The following is a 21,955-nucleotide window of genomic DNA, read 5'->3' as shown; positions in this document are numbered from 1 at the left end:
TGAAACTGTTTCAAGTTTAGAGCAACATGTAAATGATAAGAGTTTGCCTTACAGCGTCATTAAGTCTTGTTTTAGCAACTTACTGCTGGCTAATGACCCAGGTTTTTCACAATAGCTGCTGGGGTTTCTCAGGCAAATTCCTGCTATTTGAAGGTTTTACCTGTAAAAGTGAGACTGTTTTTACCATCTCTTGCTTCTAACATATCCATGGTGTTGGTCTCCAATTCAAGTCCATTGATGGGGGACACCTGCTATGAGAATGCTATCGTTCTAAGCAATGGAAGAATACAAGAATAATGTAAGACTGGTCCCTGCTCTCTCAAGATTTTCAATATTAGAGGTGAGATAAAACACCCATAAACTCATTAATATCTTAGTTCTAAATGGTCTTAGGAATATCACATGATTTTGTGTGGACAAATGATGTGTAATCCTGTTTCCATATGCATTGCCATACAAGCTAGTGGAGTGCCATGTAACATTTTGTTTTCTTTGGGTACACAACAAAGGCAACAACTCAAACTCTTTTGGCTTGTTTCTCCAAGGGGAATGTCTGCACCCTCATGTCCTCAGCTGCAAAGTCCTTTAGCCTTCTTGGTTTCATTTATAGAAAGAATTTGGGTTGATATATTGAGTTTCTCTTCTATTTTGTCCACTCTTTTGTCACTATACAATACTCATATTTATTAAGGAATTGTGTATAGTCAAAAGCTCTGATTCTTAGCACCATCTGCCTCATGCTAGTATTAGTACAAAATCAAAAGGGGAACACAAAAAGTTACGGTCACTATATATATATATATATACACATGCATATGTGTATATACATGTATGTACACATATATGCAAGCAAAGGGGAGCACAGGAGTGATGGCCATCATATACATATATGTGTGCATGTATATATATATGTATATACATATTTACAATGAATGTATATGCGTGTGCCTATATACATCTAGATGTGTACACTTGCATGTGTGTATGTACCTGTGTGTATATATATAGATATAGATATATAGATATAGATATATAGATTTATATATGCATATAATGGCCTTCATTCCTATGCTCCCCTTTGCTTCCTTACACACACACATGCGTGCACACACACACACACACACTCACACATGTCTCTCTGAGGCAGCCAGGTAAAACAGTGCATAGAGGACTGAAACTGGAGTCAGGAATACCTGAGTTCAATTCTTGACTCAGATACTTAGTACCTCTTTGACCTTAGGCACATCACTTGACTTCTGTCTGCCTTAGTTTCATGATTATAAAATGAGGAAAATAATAACACTCACCTTCCAGAGTTGTGAGGTTAAAATGAGATATTTGTAAAGTGCTTTGCAAAACTTAGAGCACTACGTAAAAGCTAGTTTTTATTATTATTGTTTATATATGTGTATATATGCATACATTTTATACAATACACAGATACTTAAATATACACATGCATAATACACTTACAATGTGTGCTGGAGCCAACTCATACTGGCTTATGAGACTCAGTTCTTACCTCTGAAGTGTGAGCATTTATGTCTCGAACTGGCAAATGCTACAAATCGGGGTTTGATTTATAGTTAATGTTGATTGTCTAGACTTAAGGAAGTCATGGAGAGAACATTAATAATGCAGATTAAAATTTAAATGTCATCACACATTTTTTCAGAGTCAATGGTTAAATACTGACCAGTGCACCCCCGCATATATATGCATATGTTTGTTTCATGGGTTGCCAACTCAAAAGAGTCACCAACAGCCAGCCTCTCTGTACTCAGACTAGCCCCTGGAGAGCAGACATAGACTTTTCCTGAGTCCAAACTTGAAATCTTTTTAGCATGGTAGAATATGCCCTTTGACTCAATGATACCTCTACCAAATGCATACCTGAAGGAGGTCAAGGACAAAATGAAAGGTTCCATGCATACAAAAATATTCATAGCGACACTTTTTGTAGCAGCAAAGAAGCTGAAGGAAAGCGTGTGTCCATAGATTAGAAAGATGGAAATTGTGACATATAAATGTAATGGAGTGTTATTACACTGTAAGAAATGATGATTTTGAATAATTCAGAGTAATTTAGGAAGACTTACTTGGTTTTATACAGAATAAAATAAGCAGAACCAAAAGAACTCCAAGTCACCTCCATGCTACTTTCTTTTAAACAACAGCCCCTGCTTTCTTTGTGCTTTTAATTTTGTAAGGGATTGATACAACTGCAGGGAGCAGCAATACACAATTTGACATTTTTAATTGTGGTATTATTTCATTTATTTATTATGATGGGAGAGCTTGTGCTCCACCCACATAGGTTTAAAGAACCCAGAGTCACTTCCATGATACTTTTGACTTTGTAAAGAAATTGATGTTTAATGCATTCAATTGAGAACTATTGCAAATGCTTTTAAAATTCATGGTAGAAGTAACTCTCGCTTCATAGAATATACTATATGGTAAGTTGTTTCTGTTTCTCTTCTGTAAAACGACAATGACAGATTGTCAGCAAGTATATTCAAAAATAAATTTATTCATTTGTGATATAGATATTTGGTGAAAAGAAGAGCCCGAGTGTCTTATCCTTAGAAAATGAGAAAGTGAAAATTTCCATTCACTGAAATGGGTCTTAACAAATCATAGTAATGTGGATTTAGAGTTGGAAGTGACCTCAAGGGTCACTGAGTCCATCTCTCATTTTACAGATGTGCTGTTAGGCCTAGAGAGGTTCAATGACTTATTCAAAGTCACACAGCTAGTAAGTGTCTGGGATAGGATTTGAACTCAGGTCCAAGTGCAAGTATAGCACTCTAGCCACTCTATTGCCTCATTTAACAGCTAATTAAAAGTTATCACTTTAATATGAATTTTATTACTGTAATGTATACTTTTAAAAAGTGTAATTTTTTATTTAAACTATTCAAGAATAATTTGTAACAGTTTATCACACAGAGTAGGCAAATGATAAATATTTGAGAGTTTTTAATGAATCTGATTCTACAGACATATGGCAATATAATTGTAGTTTATGTATATTTGTGACTAGTACATGAGTAAGACTCTTTTTATTTATCTACTATATGAAAGAGGTGGTATAGTATAATAAAAAGTGCCATATTTTAATTCAAAAGACCTAAGTTTAAATCCTGGCTCTGCCAATTACAAGCTGTGTAATTCAAGCACATAATAGATAAATCAACAATCTCTCAGCATTTCCATCTTCTTATATATAAAATGGGAATAATAATGCTTTTGTTAGATGCTTCACAGGATTGGGGAAATGCTTTGTAAAGTGATACACAAATGTGAGGCATTAGACACTTAACCTAACATGGGCATGGCAGCACTACAAACCAAACTGTTAGCAGGAAGTCAAAAGCACATCTCCTCTGGCTGGGTATGACCCTTTGGCGATCTGCCTTGTCCCAGGAATTATACACATAACAAGGAGCACTCCTAAAGATCCTGATGAAATACACTCTGGGTTTATCTGGATAGCTTTGAATTTAAAAACCAGTTTTCTGGATAAGAACCAGATTAGCCTGATAAATGCACTGCTCTTAACCTAGCCCTGTAAGTGTTCCCCACCTCTGAGAATGATGCTATCTCTACATAGATGCTCACTCAAACAGCAGTGCTGCCAATTCAATCACAAAACTTTTCCCAGCTCTAATCCAAAGTGACTACTTATAAAAGGAAGAAGGTGATGAGATGTCCCTCTTCACCTTATGGCTTAGCCTCTGTCCAAGACTGTTCACCTTGATACCCAGGGTAATTGTGGGTACTGCGACATGGATGCCTGTCTATTAGGAATTATGCTGAAACCCTCAACTGATTTTGTAGCAGCTGTAGAACAACTGTCTATAGGTAACAACTTTTAGTCACTACCAATCTACTTCTGATTTGAATCAATGACCTATAGGTGAAAAGCTCCATATTCCATTACCAGTCCCTTGAGGTATCAAGTGCCTTAGGCAGAATTATTTGTAATTCATGAATCTCAGCACCTTGCCTCTAGCACTGTTTTCAGATTTTCCTTGTAACTTTTGCCACTCAAAGCGCAGCAGAGACCAGTGGTTACTTGTGACAGGAATGCAGTACATATGGGAAATATTCAGTGGAAGCTTTGTTTTTCACCTAGGCAATATTTCCCACGGCTGACAGAAAGCTTACTTAGAAAAATATCCACAAAACTGAATAGAAATCAACCCCTCATGTTTTTTTTCTATGACAATATTATTTAAAAAGAATATTACTTAGTTTAAATTGGATGTCTACATTACTCACACATACAAATGGCACACACACACACATACACACACACACACACACATTCACAATTTGATCCATTCTGTAGTAATATGATTTCATCAGTGTAATTGACTCTTGGTGAGGAAATGCCCTTCACTACTACAGATAAGTATTCATGAAATCAAAGGCTTAGAGGATGTGACTTGTTCCAGGGCCATCCAACCAGTGTGTCAAAGATGGAACTTGAACTCAGGTCTTCCTGACTTTGAAGGCATCAATCTGTCCATCATGCCTCTAGTTCTCACACTTGTTTACTTTCATGAAGGAGAAAGGCAACATATTGCCGTAGATGAAGGACTGTCTTTGGGTTCAAGAAGATCTGCCTACCTTCTCCCTGGCTTTCTCTATGTCATTATTAACACGACATTTAGCCTTTCAAGGCAGCTTGCTAAGACTTTAAGATATAGAGGAGTTGCTGATCTATATTACTGTTGTGGGCTTCCACACTGGTAGTGCTCCAAACTGATAAAATAACTTCAGACGATATTAAAGTCATATGACATATACAGATTAGAAATTTACGATAACTGTCTCACTATATGAACAGAAACTGAAAATGTTGCCATCTCTTCACTACTAAGATGAAATGCGTAGCAGGAAAAGAAACTGAAAGATTGGACCTCTGATGTTGTCTTCACTTAAAATTTTGGTCCTGTGGAGTAACTGTCTTAATTAATAAAAATTTGCCCTTTCAAACAGAGGAGAAAGTGCTTGATCCAAATGGCCTCATAAAAAGGAAATTGCCAAATGAAGTCATTACTCTAATTAACATTTATTCCTCCAAAGTTAACAGTATACCTTTTTAAAAAATTATGTCTGATACATTCCTACTTAAATCATTCAGGAGTAGTTTGTAGCCTGACTGCTGATTTTAATTGTCCTCTCAATATCAATTTAGACAGATCTACTAATAGGGTTGTATTATCAGTCAGATGCCACCAGTAATCGAAAGAAGGTCATTACAGAGTTAGGTCAAATAGATGTTAGGAGTTGTGAACAGCAAACTATCAAGGTCTGTTCATTCAGGTAGTGTACTCATCTATTCATGGTTTCTACTGCTGTCTAAATTCATAAGAGGAATTGCCCACACACTAGATACTGTGTAATGCTGGATTAGACTTCTCAAGAAGACTTTATCGAAGATGTGTATATAGTGTAGAGATCACATCTCATTAAAACCAACTCCAGAGGACTGTCCCAATCCATGACTTAAAAGAGAATGTCACTGAATCAAACAATAACAGAGTAGGGCCATCTATTTAACTTTGAGGATTTTTTTAATAGACTAAATATTTTATGGGGGCAGCTAGGTGGTACAGTGGATAGACTGTCAGGAATAGAGTGAGTAAGACTTATCTCCCTGAGTTCAAATCTGGCCTCAGACACTTACTAGCAATGTGACCCTGAGCAAGTCACTTAACCCTGTTTGCCTGAGTTTTTTATCTGTAAAATGAGCTGGAGAAAGAAATGGGGAACCACTCCTGTATTTGCCAAGAAAACTCCACATGGCATCACAGAGAGAAAGACACAACTGAAATGACTGAACAGCAAAATATTGTCTAAAGACAAAAGCGACAGAGTATAGTAGAAAGGTCTCACCCTTGTATTCCAGTCAGGAGATCTGGATTCCTTTAAGTCCCAACTAAAATCTCACCTTGTACAAGAAGCCTTCCCCAACCCCTCTTAATTCTAGGTTGTTCTCTATTAGTTATTTCCTATTCATTCTGTATATAAGCTTGCTCTGTATATATTTGTTTGCCTGTTGTTTCCTTTATTAGAGTAAGCTCCTCCAGGGCAAGGACTGATTTGTACCTTTTTTGTATCCCCATCACTTAGCATAGTACCTGGCACTTAGTAGACACTTGATAAACTAATAACTTGATTGGTTGATTGATTACAGTACCTGTATCTCTGGTAACCTTAAGTAAGTCACTTTATTATCTCTCAGTCTCAGTTTCCCCACTGATAAACTGAAGAAGTTGAGCTAGGTGATCTCTAAGATCCATTTTGTGAACTGGAGACATAATGCAATTCAAAGAAATAGAAGGATTGCAGGTATGTGGTTCACATGTAAGTCTGACATCATTGTACTTTTGAGACACAAGGTCTAAAGTTATCAGACTCTGTCTTTCTCCTGTAGTTAAAACCAAGTCAACATTGTTGGAGGCAGGAATTTGTGCTGGTAAATGTTCAATAACTGGTTCTTTAGGGGGGCAATACACATATGATGCACTTTTAAGTTTAATCTGCATTATTAACATTTTTTAACATCACACTTTTATGTCTAGGCAATCAACAAAATAGCAAGAGTCATATTGTGTAACACTTGCTGATTTCTAAGGTGTAAATGCTCACATTAAAACTTTACAATTGGGTCTTATCAACTGATGCAAGCTAGCTTCTACATTCCTGGTTAGCTATGACTATCCTTGGTTCCAATTATTTTTATTCAGTCATCTAAATCCTAAACTAAATTATTTGGAACAAGTAAATAAAAAAAGTTTTATTTGAATCAATCAATTTTTCTACTGGATGGATCTATCACTCCACATTTCAGGCATATGTTATAATTTAGTCTCAAATGATAGAGCAATTTTAAGAAGTTTTATATATATATATATATATATTTTAGTAACAATATCATTTGTTCAGTCATTTTCAGTCATGTCCAACTCTTCATGATCTCATTTGGGGTTTTCTTGGCAAAGATACTGAAGTGGTTTGCCATTTCCTTCTCCAGCTCATTTCCTAGAAGAGGAAATTGAGGCAAACAGGGTTAAGTGACTTGCCCAGATAGTAAGTGTCTGAGACCAGATTTGAACTCAGGGAGTTGAGTCTTCCTGACTTCAGGCAGGCACTCTTTCTACTGTGCCACCTAGCTGCCCCTAAAACATTACTACTCCCTCCCAAAGAATGAATGAATTGAATGAAAAAAGGATTTATTAAGTACTTGCCACGTGCAAAACAGTTTCCGAAGGGCTGGAGATAACAAATATAGGCAAGATAGTTCGTGCTATCAGGGATCTCACATTTTAATAAGGGAAGTAACATGTAGAAGGGTTTACTGCATGGTGGATGGCAAGGCCCTCTGTTCTGTAAGGCATAATAGCAATGAAACTGCTAAGATCTGGTCTTTTATACTTTAATAATCTTTTTGTTTTTGATAATTTAAGTGTGAAAGGTTATATTAGGCTGTGTAAAAGAAGAATTTTGGAAATTCATCATTTTAACCTCAGGTTTTAAAAGATAATTATACATAAATTTTAAATATTAGTATTAAAACTAGAGGATTGGACTAGAAATGAAGACTGAAAGATTCAGTTTCTATATGCAGTTTCTGAAAACTTCTTACAGTTAAATCAATTTCTTCTTCCTTGCCCCTTTCCATCCACTATATTCACTAAGCAGTGAATAAATATTTTAGGAAGGAATTAACTAGTATTTTCTTATTTTGGGACCTGTTTTTACAATAATCAAACTGATTCTACAAACTGAACTTTGTCTTCTTGAGGAGACATTTTATCACACATCCTAAGAATTATCAGCATCCAGACATATGCCCAATTTCTTGAGCTATGTAACCCTGAGAAAATCTGATTTAAAAATTAATCTAAATAATTCTAAATCTAAAATAAATAAAAATCTAAATTCTCTTAAATGGATTCTCCTCTTCCATAAATGGCAGGAAAGTTAAAGTCCATAAAGCAACAAAATGTAATGACCGTTATACATGATATCCCAAAAGTCGCAGTGCCATTTTAAGGTATTTCCTTTTTATCCTTTTCATTATCCTTTCTTCTTCCCCTGATTGTCTTTCTTATATGTCTTAAGTTCGCTAATGACAGGAACAAATTTTATGTAACTTTGTCTCACAAAACATTACTGAGTGCTACCAGGGATAGAGGAAAAGGATGTTGGGTCAAATGAAGCATTAAAACTTGAAAATTATTGTCTCATTTATATGTTTTAAACATATGCACACATACACACACACACTTTTAGGGGTCAGCTGGATAGTGTGCTAGGACTGGAGTCAAGAAGACTCATCTGCTGAGTTCAAATCTGGCTTCAGACACTTGATAGCTGTGTGACCCTGGGCAAGTCATTTAACCCTGTTTGCCTTAGTTCCATCATCTATAAAATGAGCTAGAGAAGGCAATGACAAACCACTCCAATATCTTTGACAAGAAAATGACAAATGGGGTCATTAAGAATCAGACACAACTGAAAATGACTGAACAACAACATATATGTTTGTCTAAGGTAGCAAGAAAAAAATAGCATATGGCCACCATCTCCTGACTTGTGAGCTGGAAGGAAAATCAAAGTTTGAGCCCAATGTTTCTGGATTATACATTAAGAAAATGAGGCTCAGGAAGATTAACTTGCTGAAGACTATACAGATATTACTAATCATACCATCCTTTTAATCACCCAGGTTTATAGCCTGATTGTCCTCCTCAGCTCCTCACTCTCATTCAGCCTACATGTCTAATCAGCTGTCAGATCATCATTTCTATCTTACAATATCTTGTTGTATATGTCCCCTTATCTCTACTCACCAACCACTACCCTAGTTTAGTCTCTCATCAATACTCTATTGGACTATTTCAGTAATATCCTAATTGATCTCACCCATCTCTAAGGTCTCTCCACTTCAAATCTTTCCTCAACACAGCTGCCAAAGTATTTTTTCTTTTTTCTCAACACTCAACTCAAATTCCACCTTCTGCAAGAGGGCTTTTCCATTCCCCTCAGTGTTTTTCCCTGTTCAGTTTTTTTTTCCCTCTAATTGTCTTCCACGTACTATGTATATATCTCATACATACCTCATTATTTACATGTCATCTTGTCCATTATTGTGTGAGCTCTTTGACAGCAAGGACTGTTTTCCCTTTTTCATTGTCTCTTTAATTATAGCATAGTGCCTGGTGCATAATAAACACTTAATAAATTATTATTGATTGATCAATAGTGGCAAAACCAAGATTAAAAGCAAAGTCTCTTGATTCTCCTCCCAGCATTCTACCAGGTCACTATTCTGGAAAGCTGATAAGAAGTTCATCACACATATTCAGTATCACTTTTGTTTAATATCTTAACTCTTCTATTTAACTTAGGAGTTTTGGAGGCTAGTTTTGTTTTTTTTGGCAGACTTCTCTAGTCATAAACTAAAAATCAAATTAGGATTAATCAAGTACTTCCCTGGGTGCCATACTTGCAAATCAGGGACAAAAGAAAGTCTGGTCAGTCTCCTAATTTCATAGTAATTTTACTGTCTCAGTTAATAGTACCTTAGGGAGAAAGAAGTTATATGGCAAACCATAAATGTTAGGCTAGAAAAATAATATTGTCCTTGAAAGGTTTAGTTTCCCTTATCAATTATTGAATAAGTAAATTTAATCGGGGTGGCTGTGTATGAATAATCTGTTGGGCATTGCACAGATGCTCAATTTTAAATTGGCCATGATTTCACTTCCACTTTTGTCAACTTTAGACATAAAGGGACTCTCTGATTAATGCTAAACACATTAGGCACTTACTAACTTTTAAACAATAGCAATTTAAAAAGAGAATATTATGAACTAGTGAAATTTAACGAGGCATAAGTCCCGACTGATTATCAACTGACATTTTTGTTGTTACTTTTTTTTTCTAGAAAATTATCTCAACACCCTTCTAGTTCAAGTTTTATGTGAGTTCTCATAGGAAATATTCTCTCCCCTTCTGTTTAATCCAAACTCTCCTCAGAGTGGTCATTCACATTTAATTAAAAGGATCTACTTAACACGTGATTGTCAGCTTTTTGTAAAACCTCATCAGACAGTTATTTTGCTTTCTTTTTCTTTGGAATATTTTTTGTTGCTGCCTCCTGTATAATAGTATGGATCTCTGTCCATAGTTCTTCAGGCACTCTTTTCTACCAGATTAATCTCTTAAATATATTCCCTTGAACTTTATATTCATAAGGGGATGTTATTTACATCATACCTATATGGTCTGATGTTTTTCCCTACTTTCTCCAATTTAAGTCTGAATTTTACACTAAGAAGCTCATGATCTGAGCCACAGTTAGTTCCAAGTCTTATTTTAACTGATTGCATAGAGCTTCTCCACCTTTGACTGCAAAGTAAATAATCAATCTTATTTCAATATTGACCATCTAGTGATGTCCATGTGTAGAGTTGCCTTTTGAGTTGTTGAAAAAGAGTGTTTGCTCTGACCAGTGAGTTATCTTTTTTTTCTTTTTCTTTTGTTATTTATTTTTAATGGCAATTTTTATCTATTTTTTTGTTTTCAACATTTACTTCCACAAGATTTTGAGTTCCAAATTTTCACCCCATCTCACCCCTCCCCCCACGCCAAGATAGCATGCATTTTAAATACCCCTTCCTCTAGTCTGCCTTCCCTTCTATCTCTCCCCTCCCTTCTCTTATCCTCTTCCCCTTCAATTTTCCTATAGGGTAGGATGGATTTCTGTACCCCATTTCCTGTATTTCTTATTTCTCTGTTGCTTGTGAAAACATTTTTTTTAAACATGTGTTTTTAAAACTTTGGGTTCCAAATTTTCTCCCTTCCTCCCTCCCTACCCACCTTCATTGATAAGGCAAGCAACTACATATAGGTTATATATGTGCAGTTATGCAGAACACTTCCATAGTAGACATGCTGTGAAAAACTATTTCTCTTAATCCTATCCTGCCCATCCATTTATTCTATTCTTTCTTTTGACTCTGTCCCTCCTCAGAAGTATTTGCTTCTTATTACTCCCTTTCCCAATCTGCCCTCCTCTCTATCATCCCTCTACTCTCTTGTCCCCTTTCCCCCCTATTTTCCTGTAGGGTAAGACAGATTTCCACACCCAATTGAGTGTGTATGTTATTCCCTCCTTAAGTCAAATCCTATGAGAATAAGATTCACTCATTCCCTCTCACCTTCTCCTGTTTCCCCTCCACTGTAAGAGCCTTTTCTTTTCTGTTTTCTTCTTTTTGTGGGATAATTTACCCCATTCTACTTCTCCCTTTCTCCTTCTCCTAGTATATTCCTCTCTTACCCCTTAATTTTATTCTCCAGATGTGACCCCTTCATTTTCAACTCACCCTGTGCCCTCTATCTATCTATCTGTATCTATATATACATACATATAATTTTTTCCCCTCCAACTACTCTAATACTGACAAAAGTCTCATGAGTTACAAATATCATCTTTCCATGCAGGAATGTAAGCAGTTCAACCTTAATAAGTCTCTTATGATTTTCTCTTTCCTGTTTACCTCTTCATTTCCACTCTAGTCTTGTATTTGAAAGTCAAATTTTCTATTCAACTCTGGTCTTTTCATCAAAAATGCTTGAAAGTCCTCTATTTCACTGAATGACTATTTTTTCCCCTGAAGGATTATACTCAGTTTTGCTGGGTAGGTGATTCTTGGTTGTAATCCTATCTCCTTTGCTCTCCAGAATATTATGTTCCATGCCCTGCAGTCCCTCAATGTAGAAGCAGCTAAATCTTGTGTTATCCTGATTGTGTTTCCACAATACTTGAATTGTTTCTTTCTGGCTGCTTGTAATATTTTCTCCTTGACCTGGGAACTCTGGAATTTGGCTACAATATTCCTAGGAGTTTCCCTTTGGGAATCTCTTCAAGGAGGAGATCTGTAGATTCTTTCGATTTCTATTTTGCCCTCGGGTTCTAAAATATCAGGACAGTTTTCCTGGATAATTTCTTGAAAGATGATGTCTAGGCTCTTTTTTTGATCATGGCTTTCAGATAGTCCAATAATTTTTAAATTCTCTCTTCCGGATCTATTTTCCAGGTCAGTTGTTTTTCCAATGAGATATTTCACATTGTTTTCTAATTTTTCATTCTTTTGGATTTGTTTTACATTGTCTTGATTTCTCATAAAGTCACTAGCTTCCAATTGCTCTATTCTAATTTTTAAGGAAGTATTTTCTTCAGTAAGCTTTTGGACTTCCTTTTCCATTTGGCCAGTTTTGCTTTTTAGGGCATTCTTCTCCTCATTGGCTTTTTGGACCTCTTTTGCCATTTGGATTAGGCTATTTTTTAAGGTGTTATTTTCTTCAGTATTTTTTTGGGTCTCCTTTAGCAAGCTGTTGACTTGTTTTTCATGATTTTCTTGCATCACTTTCAGTTTTTCCTCTACTTCTCTTACTTGCTTCTCAAAATCTCTTTTGAGCTCTTCCAAGGCCTGGGACTGATTCACATTTTTCTTGGAGCCTTTGGATGTAGGAGCTTTGGCTTTGTTGTCTTCTTCTGGTTGTATGTTTTGATCTTCTTTGTCACTAAAGTAAGATAATATAGTCTGACTCCTTTTGCCTGCTTACTCAGGATCCCGGCCAATTACTTGAGTTTAATACTCTTTGTTAAGGTAAAAGTCTGCTTCCAATGTGAAGAGTGTACTGTCCTAAGCTTCAGGGGTTTGTACAACTGTTTTCAGAGATACTTCTAGGGATCTGAAAATTTTCAATTCTTCCAAGGTGCTATGATAAGGAGCAAGGTGTTTCCTCTCCACCACCACAACAAGCTCTACCTCACCAGTGTTCCTCTTCGCCCCAGGACCGCCCCTCAGAACTGTGACCCAGATCCAAGCGTGGGCAAAGCAAGAGCTTCCTGCCTCAGCACTGGCAAAGAGATCCCTGCGATCCCCATCTGATCAACCACTCGATTCCCCTCAGTTTGTGGGCCTGAAGCTCAGGAAAAAGCCGCAGCCCTGGGCTGCACTCAGGACTTGCGGCTGAGACCTAGCTCCTCTCTCACCACAGTCACAGACTTTTCCCACTGACCCTCTAAGTTGTCTTTGGCATTCATGGGTTGAGAAGTCTGGAAACCACCACAGCTGCCCGCGATTCAGCTCCAGGGTCACTGTGGCCTGCGCGCCCATGCCGAACTGCGCTCCTCTCCCCACCCGGTGCGATATACCTTTCTGATCAACCATCCAGGCTGTCTTTGGCTGGATATTTGTTTCACTCTGTCTTTTTGTGGATTCTACTGCTTTAGAATTTGTTTAGAGCTGATTTTTTAGTTATTTGGAAGGCTTTGGAAGAGAGCTCACGACAGTCACTGCTTTCCCTCTACCATCTTGGCTCTGCCCAACAGGGCCAACGAGTTATCTTGACAAAACTCTATTAGTCTCTGTTCTGTTTCATTTTGTACTCCAAAGCCAAACTTGTCTGTTATTCAAATTATCTTTTTATTTTCTACTTTAACATTCTAATTCCCACATGATGAATGTAACATCTTTTCTGTGTGTTATTTGTAAAAGATATTTTAGGTCTTCATTGAACTGCTCGACTTTGGCCTGTTATACATCAGCAGTTGGAACATAGGCTTGTATTACTGTCATGGTGAATGTTTTGCCTTGGATTCAAACATGTAGCATTCATCATTTTCGAGATTATACCCCAGTACTACTTTTCTTACCCTTTTATTTACTCTGATAGTTACTACATTTCTTCTAAGGGACTCTTGCCCACAGTAGTATATACAATGATCACTTGAATTAAATTCACCCATTCCAATTCGTTTCAGTCTACTGACACCCAAGATATTGATGTTTAATCTTTCCATCTCCTGTTTGACTATACCCAGCTTTCGTTGATTCATAGATCATACATTCCACATTCCCATGGAATATTGATCTTTACAGCATCAGACATCAAAACAGAAAAATAGTAGGGATTTAGCAGAGGTAAGAGAGGTTAAAAGGAGGTGGCAAGAATGTACAGAAGAACTATAGAAGAAAGATCTTAACATCACTGATAACCATAATGGTGTGGATATTAATCTAGAACCAGACATCTGGAAGAATAAAGTTAAGTGGCCCTTAGGAAGTACTGCAAACCAAATGACTAGTGGAGGTGATATAATTCCAGCTGAGCTATTTAAAATCCTAAAATATAATACTGTTAAAGTACCGCGCTTAATATGCCGGCAAGTTTGGAAAACTCAATAGTTGCCAATGGATTGGAAAAGATTGGCTTATATCCCAATCCTAGAGAATGGCAATGCCAAATAACATTCAAATTACTGAACAATTGTACTCATTTCACTTGCCAGCAAGGTTATGCTTAAAATTCTGCAAGCTGGCCTTCAGCATTATGTGAACTGAGCATTACCAGAAGAACAGTCTGGTTTTTGAAGAAGCAAAGGAATTAGAGACTAAATTGCTAACATTCACTGGATTATGGAAAAATAAGGGAGTTGCAGAAAATATCTACTTCTGTTTCATTGATTATACTAAAGCCTTTGAGTAGATCACAACAAAATGTGGCAAGGCCTAAAAATATGGGAGTACCACATCATCTTACTTGTCTCCTGAGGAACCTATATGAGGGTCAAGAAGCAACAGTTAGGACTGAATATGAAACAACTGATTTATTTAAGATAGGAAAAGGAGTATGACAAGGCTGTATATTGTTACCTCATTTATTTAATTTATGTGCAGAGTACATCATGCATAATACCAGGAATCAAGGTTACCAGGAGAAATATCAACAATCTCAGATATGCAAATGATATCACTCTGATGTCATAAAGTAAAGAAGGATTAAGAATCGTCTTGATGAAGGTGAAAGAGGAGAGTGTAAAAACTGGCTTGAAGCTTAACATCAAAAAAAAAACTAAGATCATGGCAACTGGTCATATCACTTCTTGGCAGATAGAGAGGAAATGGAAGCAGTGTCAGATCTTGTATTCTTAGGCTCAAAGATTATGGCAGACAATGACTGAAGCCATGTAATTAAAAGATACTTGCTCCTTGGAAGGAAAGCTATGGCAAATTTGGACAAAATACTAAAAAGCAGACATCCTCTTACCAACAAAGATCCATACAGTCAAAGCTATGCTTTTTTCCAGTAGCAATGTATGTCTGTGAATGTTGATCTATAAGAAAAGGTAAGCATGCCGAATTGATGTTTTTGAATTAGGGTGCTGGAGAAGACTTTTTCTTAAATTTTATTAATTTATTTTGATTTTTCAATAATCACTTCCATATGCTTTTGATTTTTCTCCCTCTTCCTCCCCACCACCCTCCCCAAGACAGCGCACAATCTGATATAGGCTATACATATACATTCCTGTTAAACTAGAGAAGACTTTTGAGAGTCCCTTGGATAGCAAGGAGATCAAATCAATCAATATTTAAAGAAATTAATTCAGAGCACTCACTGGAAGGTCAAAAACTGAATCTGAAGCTTAAATACTTTGGCCACATAATGAAAAGACTGTACTCATTGGGAAAGACCCTGATGTTGGGAAACATTGAAGGCAAAAGGAAAGGAGGATGGTAGAGGATAAGATAGATAGTGTCATAGAAGCAATGAACATGATCTTGGATGGACTTTGGGAGTACAGAAGATCCTAGCAAATAATGGTCCATGAGGTCATGAAGTATCAGACATGACTAAACAACTGAACAACCATATGATCAGTAAAAATAGAGATTAAGAATAATACCTACCCCATAGGGTGGTAGTAAGAATCAAATGCGTTAACAGATGTAAAAAGTTTTATAAACATTATTGTGATATAGATATATATAGAGAGAGAGAGATATATATAAATATATATATACGTATATGTTGCCTATCACCACCACCATCATTATCATTATTCTATTGTAAATAATATCCCCACTGAATTGTCAAGGCATCTGAAATTTCACATACTACCTTCTTAGCCTAATGTGTTGATAATGCCTATTCAAATATATATTTTTCATTAAACTATTATCAGTAACTAAACTCTTAACTCATTCATTCACTTTGATTGACAGGTAAATTAAAATGGCAGAAGGGGAGTCTGGAAAGTTTCAAAGTATGAGATGTTGTCCAGGAGAGCAACTCTGGGCAAGGTAGCATTGAATGTCCTGGCCAGCCAGGGGCTATATGGGGATTGGGTAACTGGGGTTTATGAGCTGTAAAAAGGAGAATAAACCACAGAAAGGAAGAAGAAGGAGGATAAAAGTTTTGCTATTTTCCTGACTTACAAATGCTGAACCATATTTAAGAGTCCTTCTACTGGCTGGGAGAAAACTCTAGTATTTTTACTGAAATAAATACAGAACCTAGAAGAAATTAAAACCAGGCTCATCAGGTCCTGGAACATATTGATATTCATATTTGTTTTTGTTTTAGGATAGGTTGGACCCTAATTTCCCTTTTTCACCTCCAAAAATAAGAGGTCAAAAGTTAATTTTGGAAAGGCATAGATTCCTTATAGTGATAATATATGGTCATAAAGTATGATCAATTATTTTTAACTATAAATACAAATATTGGACATTCCACATTAGACTCATTTTAGATATTACAATATTGGAGTAATATTAGTGATGTTGATACCACCACAGAGCGTAACTGAAATTCAAATTGAAAAAAAAACTCTCACCTTATATTATATACTTTTCAGTAATCTGAAGGAAAGTGGTTCAGTTTGGGTTCCTTGGAAAAAAGAATCACTTTGCTATTTGTACTTTACTCTAAAATCTTCACTATTAGAAAGGAAGTTTCCAGCATTATTAAATAGGAAAAAATGTATAAAGGGACACTCAAAAAGCTAGCCAATTAAACTTATTAAATTCTTAAATGCTTCCTTTTGAAATCATTGCCTATTGGCATCAAACACATCCTTTGTGGCTCCTCTCCAGTTACTTTAGGGTTTCTCTGCAAAACTTCTTCATGTACTCTATTTAGAGCATGTAGGAAGTGTTCTGATCTATTCTGACAATGCCTAAAGGGAAGAGGCAACTACAGGAAAATTATTTAACTCCAAGTGAACATACCAACTATGCAGGTCAGTCTGCAGACACCATTTTACTTAGCACACAAAGATTGCTGGCATGCCTGTCCAACTTGGCTTGCTTCAAATAGTGCTTGAATAAATGAATACTAAATTTGATTGACTACAGGGAACTCAGTGAGTACTTGCAAACACATCTAAGAAAATGTCAGCCAAATTAAACTATCTTGATGGTTTCCTTGAGGGTATTGAAGAGTACTGAGGGACAGTTGGATATGATGGAATTCAAACTGTACTCTATTGTGAAAACTACTGTAGAAACTCAACAAAATGTCCTGTTAGTTTAAAATAATATGGCTGAGGGATGGAGGAGTTGTGGGAGAGGTGGCTATTGAACCTGTGGAAAAATAGGACTTGCAACAGAAAAGTACAGGTTTTATGTATCTGGGCTAAAAGAAGACATATACTTTATCAGAATTGTGAAAATAACATCCTCATAAGTTTTCACCTAATGATGTGAAATAAGAACTAGATAACATGGAATTATGGCCCTTACCTATTGGGAAAGTATGCCAATTCAATTAATTAATCAATATTTTAAGTGCCTACTATGTGCCATTATCAATACTTAATCTAATAGTGATTGCTCTCTTGTATCTGAGAAATAAAAGAGGAACTATTTTCAGGAAAACAGACAACATAAAGACATTAACTTTGAAGGACAAATTGTGAGCATTTTGCTTTAAGGGTGCTTATGGCATATGACATGTTTAAGAAAGGGGTACATTCTGGAGGACCTCATTTCAGCCTTAATATCATTCAAGAAAATGTTGTTAGAAAGTTGATTTGAATGAACTTGATGATATAAGTTTTTTTAGCTAGACAATGGGGTTAAGTGACTTGCCCAGGGTCACTCAGCTAGTAAGTGTTATGTGTATGAGGCCGGATTTGAACTCAGGTCCTCCTGAATCCAGTGACGCTGCTGTAACCACTGAGCCACCTAGCTGCCCCTTATAAATAGTCTTAAATCAATACTTTTGTTGCCTATTTTTGGGTAGGATGCAGATAAATAATTTAAATGAGAGAGTTTTTTAATCACAATTATGACTCATCACTTTCTCTTATATGTTATTTTTAATAGACATATACCTCTAAGAAGACCTGCTTGCAAAATTAAATTTCAAATCTTTCCATGATTCATTGGGTTATATCCATAAATGAAACCTCTGACTTGGGTGAAAATGACTGTTTACTTATGATCTGGCAGGTTTTCTAACATAATTAATTATGATTGGGTCTGGAGCTATGAATCTCTTCTCTCTATTTAATGTCACAGTCTAACTCGACAGGTGCCTTTGCGAATGCCAAGTATCTAACTAAGCATTTGTTCCGTTTATAAAACTGTAAAAACAAATTATAAAATTCTCAGCAACCTTGATTTCTCCATATACTGTTTCCAATACAAGGGCATATTTTCAAGTTATTTTGGGATCCCAGTGATGGGTTTTGCTATATGTACTTCCCCAGAGTGCCTGATAGGCAATCATCTCTGTTCTACTAAGCCATTATCCAAAATTGATTCCTTCTGCTTACCAAAATGAAAATAAAAGCACTGTGAGACTATTGGGGAGGAATAGGGGTCAAGACCTTAATCTGTGAGGAATCTTGAGGATAAGTATGTTACCTCTCTAAAATCCATCTCCACTTGAAGTCAACGTGAAATGATCTGGAGCTAATTTATATAAAGCTTACACACATTATTGCACATCCACAGAAATACAACTGTCTGCCCAAGCTACTTCTAAACATAATAATTCAGTAACAATGCATATGTTTCTAGAGTAAAGACATTTTTACTGTTGTTTAGCAAAGAAACTCAAAGCAAATAGAAGTTGGTAGTTATCTGAAGGCAGGAACTCTTTTGTTTATGTCTTAATAAATGTTTGTTGAAGTATGAATTCAAATATCTTCTTTACATATTGAAGATAACAACACTATGCTTAAGATGGTCAAAGTTTTCCAGACATCATATCACACTATAAGGACACAGAGTCATAAAACAGACAGTTAACTTTGGAAATAGGTCTTTGGTATCATTGTCCACTCAAGGGAAGTCTTGGGAAATTGAAAATCTGCATAAGCTAAAATGGAGAAATATTTTGTCCTTGTTGCCTTTATAACTAAAGGATGATCTTAGAAAAATTAGAACAGCCTTAAAGATGAATAAAATGTCTAAAATAAGTTCTAGAAAAACAATAGGATTGTTTATTCTAAGGAAAAAAGACTGAGGGACAATTTCACAATAATTTTCAAGTAAATGAATTATTGCTAGTCTTGAAACTCAAGGTCATTGAGAAAGATAATAAGCAATCACTAAGCTACTTTACGTGAATTTAAGAAGCTAACACAGCATATTCCACAATCAGAATCCAAAAAAGATTTCAATAGGATAGCACATTGGACTGAATTTGATAAAATTAAATTCAGTGAGAGTAAATGTAAAGTTTTAACCTTGAGTACAACAAAATCAACTTTATATGATGAGGGGGCATAGATTGACAGTAATTTGGAATAATGACCAAAGTTATTAAACTGTGCATACCCTTTGACCCAGAAATACCATTACTAACCCTGCATCCCCCGGTAGATCAAAGCAACAGGAAAATGATCCATATGTACAAAAATATTTATAGTACATCTTTGTGTAGTGGCAAAGAACTGAAAATTAACGGTGTGCCATAAATTAATAAATGGCTTAACGAATAAATTATAATGTGTGAATGTAACATAATACTGCTATGTCAAAAGAAATAATGAAGGAGATAGTTGCAGTGAAACCAATGAAGACTTTTGTGAACTGATGAGGACTAAGGTGATCAGAACCAGAAGAACAATTTGTACAATAGTAGCACTGTAAAACCAACTTTGAAAGACCTAAGAATTCCAATCAACTCATTAACTGACCATGATTCCTTAGGAATCTACTCCTAGTGATGAAGTATCCTAAGCATTTTCAGTCACAGAGGTGATGGACTCTGAATGGAGAATAAGAGACAGGGCTTTGTTCTGGACGTGGCCATGTGGGAATTAATTTGGCTTGCACACTTATAAGAATTTTCTTTTATGTTTTCTTCATGGGGGGAGGGGAGGAATTAAACCAGAGGAAGGGGGGAAAGAAAAGAGAAAATAGGCCTTAAAAGATGACATTGTTAAACTGGAGAACGCCCAAATGATTTCTACCACCTTTTTCTGTGTTTTCTCACATTATCTCTTCTTAATCTGCAATGTTCCTCTACTGCCTGTTGTGTTTATTCTCTTCGTTTTGGATAAGGTACATCCTTCCAAGGACTTATCTTAATTGACTGTTATCCCAGTGAGCTTATGTACTTTCCTTTAAAATTAATCCCAACCCTTGTATAATATTTTTTTTCTGGAAATGCCTTATTTCCCCACTTAAAGTTTAAAATACTTGAAAACAGCAGCATGTCTTATTGACCTTTCTTTCCTAAGCAGGGCTAAGCACATTGCCATGTTAGGAAAACAATAAAGGTTTTGTTGAAGGGAAATGAGTTAAGAAAACTTTGAGTCAGCTGGGCATCATTAGAGCTTTCAACTTGCTTCATACAAAGAAGCCCAATGGATATTTCTGGCCCATTTTGCATGGCAGCTTTTTTACACATATGAAAATTACTAACTGTGAATAACTCTCTGTCAATGGGCTGTGACCATTTATGGTATTATTAGCCTATATAGTTTTCAGTCACTTTCTAGTGACATAAACTATTGACTGAGGTATATTACTTCTAGTCAAACAGAAGCATTGGTTTGAAGATTAGATTTAAAATTCCAGAAAAGAAAAGGATGCCTCCTATTTATTTTTTAATCCATCAGAACAGGTGTGTATTTTCTCTTGAATGTTATGTTGTCTGTTGAAAATGTAAAGTTGTGTTCACATACTACCAAATGCCAAGTAGGAATATACAGAAAGCTGGTGATTATTTAGATAAAATATAAAAGAGGAAAAACACTCTGCAATATCCCAAAACATTCAATTTTCACATGAACATGACCCAGAGTTGAAAGCTGGACAAAGCAAATTAAATAGCCGGTGACCTTTGAAAGGTTTGAAAATGTACATGGCCTGCAGTTCTAGAGAGGTCTAATATTATTTGATGTAGAAAAAAAATAAAACTAGAATCCAAAAGGATTGCTCTGTAAACCCTCCCGTTTCTCAATGATACTATGATTATTTTCTAAACAGCACAGATTATTAAGTATGTTAAACAATCATAGATTTTTTGATGCTGTATACAATATTGGAAGAAAACAAGGAAAAACTGGAAGATAAGTTTTTTACCTGCCACGGAAGGGGAGAGTGAAAATGAGGAAGTAAAGCAATGAACATTTATTATGGCCCTAAATCTTAGAATATCATCTTTGGTACACATTAAGGTTTCCTGTCACTTTGTAGAGTAGGAAATAAATAGATAATAACTTAGAATATGATATGATGCCAAGATAAGTAAAAGATATTTCTAATGTGCTGAATTCCGGCCTTTTTGTGTTATTTACAGATAATTACTACGGTACCCCAAAGCCTCCTGCAGAACCAGCTCCCTTATTGTTAAATGTAACAGACCAGGTACTTCCAGGAGCTACACCAAGTGCCGAAGGAAAACGTAAGAGGAATAAGTCAGTTAGCAACATGGAGAAAGGAGGGATTGAGCCTCCTGAAGAGGAGGAGGAGGAACAGCCTGTGGTCAATGGAAATGGGGTAGTAGTAACTCCAGGTGAGCACTCATTTTAAAATCACTCATTCATTTTACAATGTTAGAATACCTGTGTGTGTGTGTGTGTGTGTGTGTGTGTGTGTGTGTGTGTGTGTGT

At 36.0% G+C, this 21,955-nt stretch overlaps 1 protein-coding gene across 1 annotated transcript in view; it reads left to right on the top strand.

Annotated features, from left to right (window-relative positions):
* MAGI2 (membrane associated guanylate kinase, WW and PDZ domain containing 2) overlaps nucleotides 1–21,955 on the top strand; it is a 1,168,341-nt gene that overhangs the window by 552,999 nt on the left and 593,387 nt on the right. The window contains exon 3 of the mRNA XM_027838694.1: nucleotides 21,643–21,858. Within this exon, the coding sequence (XP_027694495.1) occupies nucleotides 21,643–21,858 (216 nt within the window). The remainder of the gene's footprint in view (nucleotides 1–21,642; nucleotides 21,859–21,955) is intronic.

This window comes from Vombatus ursinus, unplaced genomic scaffold (genome assembly GCF_900497805.2).
Source record: "Vombatus ursinus unplaced genomic scaffold, bare-nosed wombat genome assembly UNPS02014830.1, whole genome shotgun sequence".
Lineage (NCBI taxonomy): Eukaryota > Metazoa > Chordata > Mammalia > Diprotodontia > Vombatidae > Vombatus > Vombatus ursinus.
The sequence above is the reverse complement of the archived record's forward strand: the minus strand, read 5'-3'. Positions and strand labels throughout refer to the sequence as shown.